We start from the raw sequence: 6,421 nt of genomic DNA, 5'->3' as shown, positions 1-6,421 counted from the left end.
CCTGCTAAACACCTGAGCATCCAATACCAGACGTGTAACACAAATCCAAAGAGGATTACAATTTTTGGCCAAATCAGTGAATGTTTCCCTGCCAGTTAAAATTACAAAACACTTTGAAAGGGATATGGATTTGACACATAGAAAACAGTTACTTGTGTGTCACAAATCAGAAGGATTTCCCATTATCTTAGTATGGGGGATCTGTAATATGGATGGATTGTGTGCATTTTTGCTTACCTGCCAGCATTCTGTGTTCACAGGAGAAATGGCTGTATAGTAACCCCACAGGGCAGGTTCAGGCTTTGTACCCACATGCATCTTCTCACCTGCCCAATGAATATTGTGTTGTGCATTTTAACCTTCATTGATTGGGGCTCAGGGCTGGAGAGAAGGGAAGGTGAGAGCCAGTTTGCTCATGTGTGTTATATTCCATATGGTGGAGGCACCTGATAGGCCAGACTATGAAAATAAGAATGGGATCCATTCCTCATATTAAATATGGCTGCTGGATATTGGAATATAGACTATGTCTCTATACACTGAATGCTTTCAAAATGTTTTATTTTTCATTCCCTTTTATAACCATATGCTCATAATGTGATGCATTCAAGTGTCATTTTCAATTAAACTCTGGTTTATCTTATAATTTTTTTTTCTTTCCCTCCAGGTTTTTGATGTGCGAGTATACAGCCTTATTGCCATGATGGAGGATGCCCAGAATGACCATTATAAACAGAATCTCCATCCTGTTATCCCAGTGTAAGAATGCTTGTTGCAGCAGCCATGCCCGCTGGAGGACTGTGTCTCTCACCCACAGGTACTAAACCTTTCAATGTTTCTTCATTGCTAATTTGGTCAATTCTGTCACTCAGAATAAAGACACACACACAGTGGCTTATCGGTTAATCTGTGCAAGACACAGCTTTATTAATCATAACAATGAAAAAAGTGCGATTTTTGATCCAGAGGAAGGCAAAAAACCTCTGTGAAGCTTTGTTCTATCTGCTTTACTAGAGGGAAAAATTCCTTCCTGACCCCTTAACGGCAATCGGATTTGCTCCCAGGATCAATGCACCACATTACATCAAGTGTGAAGGAAACGGTAAGGAAAATAGCAGTATACACATGAGCACCAGTAAGCTGTTTAGTGAAAACTGCATTCCCTTTCAGTCCAATTGACCCCCAGGAAGTCTGCAGACCCCCGCCTCTACAGTCTGAGAGATGGAGTAAAATGGAATGTAGGTTCCACCAAGTGGCTTAAGGGTTCTCCTGTTTATGATGCCATGTTTTGGTGTAAAGAGGAGAAGAGGAACTGCTGATGGTATTACAGTGCAAGGAAAGGAAGGCACTGCTGGTAATATTACAGTGGAAGGAAAGGGAGGCACTGCTGGTGATATTACAGTGGAAGGAAAGGAAGGCACTGCTGGTGATATTACAGTGGCAGGAAAGGAAGGCACTGCTGTTGATATTACAGTGGAAGGAAAGGGGAGGCACTGCTGATGGTATTACAGTAGAAGGAAAGGGGAGGCACTGCTGGTGATATTACAGTGGAAGGAAAGGGGAGGCACTGCTGATGATATTACAGAAAAAGGAAAGGGGAGGCACTGCTGGTGATATTACAGAAAAAGGAAAGGGGAGGCACTGTTGATGATATTACAGATGAAGGAAAGGGGAGGCACTGCTGATGGTATTATAGTGGAAAGGGAGGCAGAAGACGTATTGTTGGTAATGCTATGGTCGATGGTAGAGAAAGCATTACTGGTGGAATTGAGGTACTCTTACCTGGTGGAGCTGTCAGATGGTACCTTTTCTGAACTCCAGCCTGCAAAAGACAAACAATATAATTTGAAACACATTCCTCATATTTTACTTAGCAATTGATATCCCTGAAACCCTATAATACTTTGGGGCACATTTATCACAAATTGGGTGGTTTATCAAACTAAAAATATTGACTAATTGTGGTTGCAACTTTCCCCACAACTTGTGATTACAAATCACCGGTTTTTAAGCAATTCGCACAGTTGTGATTTCTGTGATGTTTGGGGTGAAATTTATGGTGGATTTCTACTTTCCCAAATGATGAAGATACACTTCCATTGGTTTCCTTGGAATGTGAACAGGTTTCAGCAGCCTGAGAGTTTTTTGTGATTGTTTTTCTCACATATACAAAAACCACAAAATTAGAATCATCTCAGGGATCATCTTAATATTCCCATAAAATCCACTTTGCCCTGCATGCACCCAATATGGCTGCTTCCCATACCCAGCTCTGCTCTGATCAGTGCCCCTGCACCCATAACTCAAGGAATACTAACGCTGGGCACTTCTTGTTCTGACTTGTGCTTCGTGTATTTTTAATTAGGTCTTTTCTTACCCATCATCCCCTTTGGACTTAAAATGCTGCATAGTTAAAGTCCAGAAAGGCTTCATCGATCTCGCTTGCCATCTCAGCAGGGGGTCCTTTGGGCTGGGTCAGATTCGCAGACAGTTTGGTGAACTCCTCATCGAAATACCCCACATCCTCCGGTCCATTTAGGCTGGGTACGAACGGAGCTGTTACGTTCTTCTCGATAATATCATCCCAGACAATGCCCTGCAAAATAGGCACCATAGCAAATGTTCATTACTATAGGTTCATCATTAGACGCTGCAGATAACAAAGGACTGTATCTTTTGGATAATTATTTGGACAATACAGACAGGGGACTTACATTAAAGAATGGATGTTCTGCTACATCTGCGGCATCCCCTGGGGTGGAACCTAGCCTCTCCTCAGGATTCTTCTTCAACAGCTACAAGAAGAGAAAATAGCAGTTACAGTGACAGAAGCTTCAGGGAACTCAAGGGAAAGTGGTCACTGATTATAATAAACTGAAAGCTCAGCGCTACTTACCTGTGATATGAAGCTTACTGCTTCGGAGTCCAGGGATGAGGGGTAGTGTGGCTCATCCTCCACGATGGAATCGTATATAAAGTCCCTGTCGTATCCGGTGAAAGGTCTCTGAAATGATTCATGGGTATTTATTAGGAGGCCATGCTTTTTCTACAGAGTGTTTAATGAGTATAGATAAAGAACAGTATTTAACTTTAATACATCCACCTATAGCTGGCCAGTGGCAATTTCTGCTTACCGTTCCGAGGAGCATCTCATAAACGATGACGCCAAGAGCCCACCAGTCGACGGCTCTTGTGTACTCCTCCTCCATCACGACTTCGGGCGCCATATAAGCAGGACTCCCAACCATGGTGTTGGTGCGGTCTCCATATCCAATGCCTTGATAAAAAAAGAAAAATTATAATTGTATGCCCTAAATGAGTTCCCTTTGCTCTGTGTAATAAAACACAATAATAAGTTGGCTCTTACCAGTTTTGCTCATCCCAAAATCGGCGATCTTGATGTAGCCGTCTTGATCCATAAGTAGATTCCCCGGCTTTAAATCTCTGTATTAAAATAAAAGGGAGATGTTATGACACATTAAAACTGCTGTGAAATAGCTGAGCCATAAGCCAAGCTCAAAGAATTCTGGTTCCTGTTCTTTTCCCTACCCTTAGCTTTCCAAGCAGTGACTTTCAACCTGTAATTGTCCTGCTACTAAATTGCAACAGCTACAAATCCCCCTTTATTAACTCTTACCTGTGTATGACGTCCTTGCTGTGTATTCCTTCTAAACCAAGTGTTATACAAGCAGCGTAGAACCTGCAAGGATAATTAAATGACATTTGATTATTATATGGCGCATTCATAGAGGAATCTAAAAGGGGTGCTTAACTATTATATTATAGAATGGCTAATTATAAGCAGCTTTTCAATTGGTCTTCCTTTTTGTACATTTTTTTATTTATTTGTCTTCTTATTCTGGCTCTTTCAGGCTTTTAAATGGGGATCACTGGCCCCATCTAAAAAGCAAAAGGTACTGTGCACTGCAAGGTAACAAATGTATTGTTATTGCTATTTTTTATTACTCATCTTTCTGTTCAGACCCTCTTCTTTCCAGGCTCTTATTCAAATCGATGCATGGTTGCTAGGGTTATGTGGCTAACTAATTGCAAACTAATTGCAAACTGGAGAGCTGCTGAATAAAAAACTAAATAACTCAAAAACCACAAATCATAAAAATTAAAACCAATATCAAATTGCCGCAGAATATAACTCTCTACATCATACTAGAGATTAATTCAAAGGTGAAAACCCTTTACTATTAGTGTAGCTTACCTCTGCCACTATCATTTATCCTCCCCTACTCCTCAGTCTTCTATAACTCTGGGACAAATATCCACCTACTGTCATTTATACTTACTTGGTTGTCTGTAGATCAAAGTGCTGGCTCCTCATCAGGTGGGTTCTTAAACTGCCTCCTGCCACAAACTCCATGATGAAAAACAGCTGGTTTTTGGTGCTGAATGTGGCGTATAAGTCCACTATAAAACTGTGTGGATTCACCAACTGTCCAATTTGCTTCTCTGTTAAAATGCTGAAATATAAAAGAGAAAATGAGTCCGGCACAGAGTAAATTATCTTGGTAACAAAAGCAACTGGGTGAAAGGAAGGGAAGTGAAAGAAAAGTATATAAAATAGAAAAGATTGTGAGACAGAAAGCGACTGCTCCAAAAGCAAAATGAGAGGATTATGGAATCATTCCCCATGAACTTACTGTTCTATATCATCAGTGGAGTCAATGTTGTCCTTCTTGAGCACTTTAATAGCGCAATAGATGTTTGCTGGAAGATACTCTACTAGTAGAACCTGGAATTAGAAAGTGAGTTTAGTGTCATTGTTACCCTGTATATGCTGCTAAAGATCCAAGTCCTAATTAGAGACTCAATCAGTTACCTTGCCGAAGCTTCCTCTGCCTAAAACCTTAATCCGGCGAAAGTCCTTTGCTGTAAAACTGCTGAACTGTAGCTCTCTGAAAGGGAATAATATAAATTGTGTTTTGTGCAGCTTGAAAAACAATGTATATCTATATTAATAATGTATGTATTTATGTCTTATATTGAGGGTTTGTCTTACTGTGTCGTTTCAGCCTCCTCTACTGTCATCTCTTCAGCCTGAGAATCCTCTGGAATGGGGCTGTAATCGCCGGGGAGAGGACCCATCGATGTTTCAGAAGAGTCTTCTTCATTCTCAGGAACTTCCCTATTGGAAAGAGGTCATTGAGGTACATGATTAGTATAATGCAAGTTTATAGTAGAAATCAGTCTTAACCGCAGCCTCCCATATAAAGTGTGAGTTTACCTTTCATTCTGTTGTTGTTGTTGCACTGGATCTTCTTCAACAACAGCTTCTGCCTCTTCCTCAGCCTCCTCATTTGTATCTTCTACAGGTAAGTCCCTTTAAATATAATGACGGGTTAGTGTTTATTCTAATTCATTTTTTTCCCTTAGTGATTTATTAGCTTCACGCTATCCTTTTTTCTTCCCTTAGCAAATACATTCTCCATAATCCTTAATACTACAGCACCCCTAGCCATAATTCATAGATGGCACTGTACAATTATGTATTGTGGAATCTCCCGGCCAAATGAAGGGGCATCTTACCACCTGTCCTCTTTTTTTATACCAATCATTTCATCTGTTGGTACCTGACTTTAATTAGAATAATATTCCTGTTATTGTGAAGATATTTTTGTTCTTATTTGATGAAAGTATGGGATAGGGATTTAATCTCTAATAAACTCCAAAATATCCTTACCTGTCAGATGGTTCTTCAGGCGGCTGTTCTATCTCTGGAACAGGTTCCTCAGATGATTCTTCATGTTGATGCTGCAAACAAGAGAATGTGGCTTTACATGGATATGATAAGGGCAGTGTTTGTGTCCAAGAAATGAATGGCGTCAATGTAAAATACTCACTTGTGATGAATTGATGGCGGGGTCTGAAATGACCTGAACCTCAGGCGCAGTGATCTCTGGTGCAGGGAAGTTGACATCGGTGTCCCTTGTAGTCTCCAGAACTGCATCTGAAATATTGCAAATAAATTTGAAGGATATTAGGATTTTCAAATACAACATTCTTGAATCTAAGGCTTAAGACCTTTTTCTTGATTTGTTAAGATGCTGCCAATGAACATTGTTTTAAAATATAAATTTAAAAGATATGAAGGTCATCTATAGTTCTGTGGGGCTCAATCTAATGGTCCTCATCAACACCAAAGAATTGGACGGCACTCCGATCAAAAGGAATACAGGTTTATAGCATACTCCTGCAGGGATCCTACGCCCAAGGATCCCTGCAGGAGTATGCTATAAACATGTATTCCTTTTGATCGGAGTGCCGTCCAATTCTTTGGTGTTGATGTGGATCTTAGCAGTGGGGATGCAGCAGACAGAGCACCCGATAGGAAACATATGAAGCAGCTACAGGGAAGAGCTTTGAGCAGTCCTTTTGTTTTTGAGCTCAATCTAATGGGGGTCAACCT

General features: G+C 40.6%; 3 protein-coding genes across 3 annotated transcripts; all 3 read right to left on the bottom strand.

Moving 5' to 3' along the window:
- Positions 1-1,949: 1,949 nt before the first annotated feature.
- LOC121401222 (serine/threonine-protein kinase N2-like) lies at positions 1,950-3,010 on the bottom strand (the record flags this gene model as incomplete). The annotated part of the gene is made up of 3 exons (XM_041585552.1): positions 1,950-2,596; positions 2,715-2,795; positions 2,897-3,010. Coding segments are annotated over 3 exons (396 nt in total), but the record flags the coding sequence as incomplete, so codon positions are not given.
- Positions 2,997-3,654, bottom strand: LOC121401093 (serine/threonine-protein kinase N3-like). Its single transcript, XM_041585467.1, has 2 exons — positions 3,368-3,654; positions 2,997-3,277 (listed from the first exon to the last, which is right to left on the bottom strand). Exons 1-2 carry the CDS (start codon positions 3,417-3,419, stop codon positions 3,015-3,017), a joined length of 315 nt encoding a protein of 104 aa, XP_041441401.1. The 5' UTR covers positions 3,420-3,654; the 3' UTR covers positions 2,997-3,014.
- A 605-nt stretch (positions 3,655-4,259) lies between these two features.
- LOC121401088 (calcium-independent protein kinase C-like) lies at positions 4,260-5,156 on the bottom strand. Its single transcript, XM_041585461.1, has 4 exons — positions 5,015-5,156; positions 4,835-4,910; positions 4,656-4,747; positions 4,260-4,475 (listed from the first exon to the last, which is right to left on the bottom strand). Exons 1-4 carry the CDS (start codon positions 5,098-5,100, stop codon positions 4,298-4,300), a joined length of 432 nt encoding a protein of 143 aa, XP_041441395.1. The 5' UTR covers positions 5,101-5,156; the 3' UTR covers positions 4,260-4,297.
- Between the last annotated feature and the right edge of the window lie 1,265 nt (positions 5,157-6,421).

The sequence above is a fragment of the Xenopus laevis genome, chromosome 3L (genome assembly GCF_017654675.1).
Source record: "Xenopus laevis strain J_2021 chromosome 3L, Xenopus_laevis_v10.1, whole genome shotgun sequence".
NCBI classification, from domain to species: Eukaryota; Metazoa; Chordata; class Amphibia; order Anura; family Pipidae; genus Xenopus; species Xenopus laevis.
The sequence above is the reverse complement of the archived record's forward strand: the minus strand, read 5'-3'. Positions and strand labels throughout refer to the sequence as shown.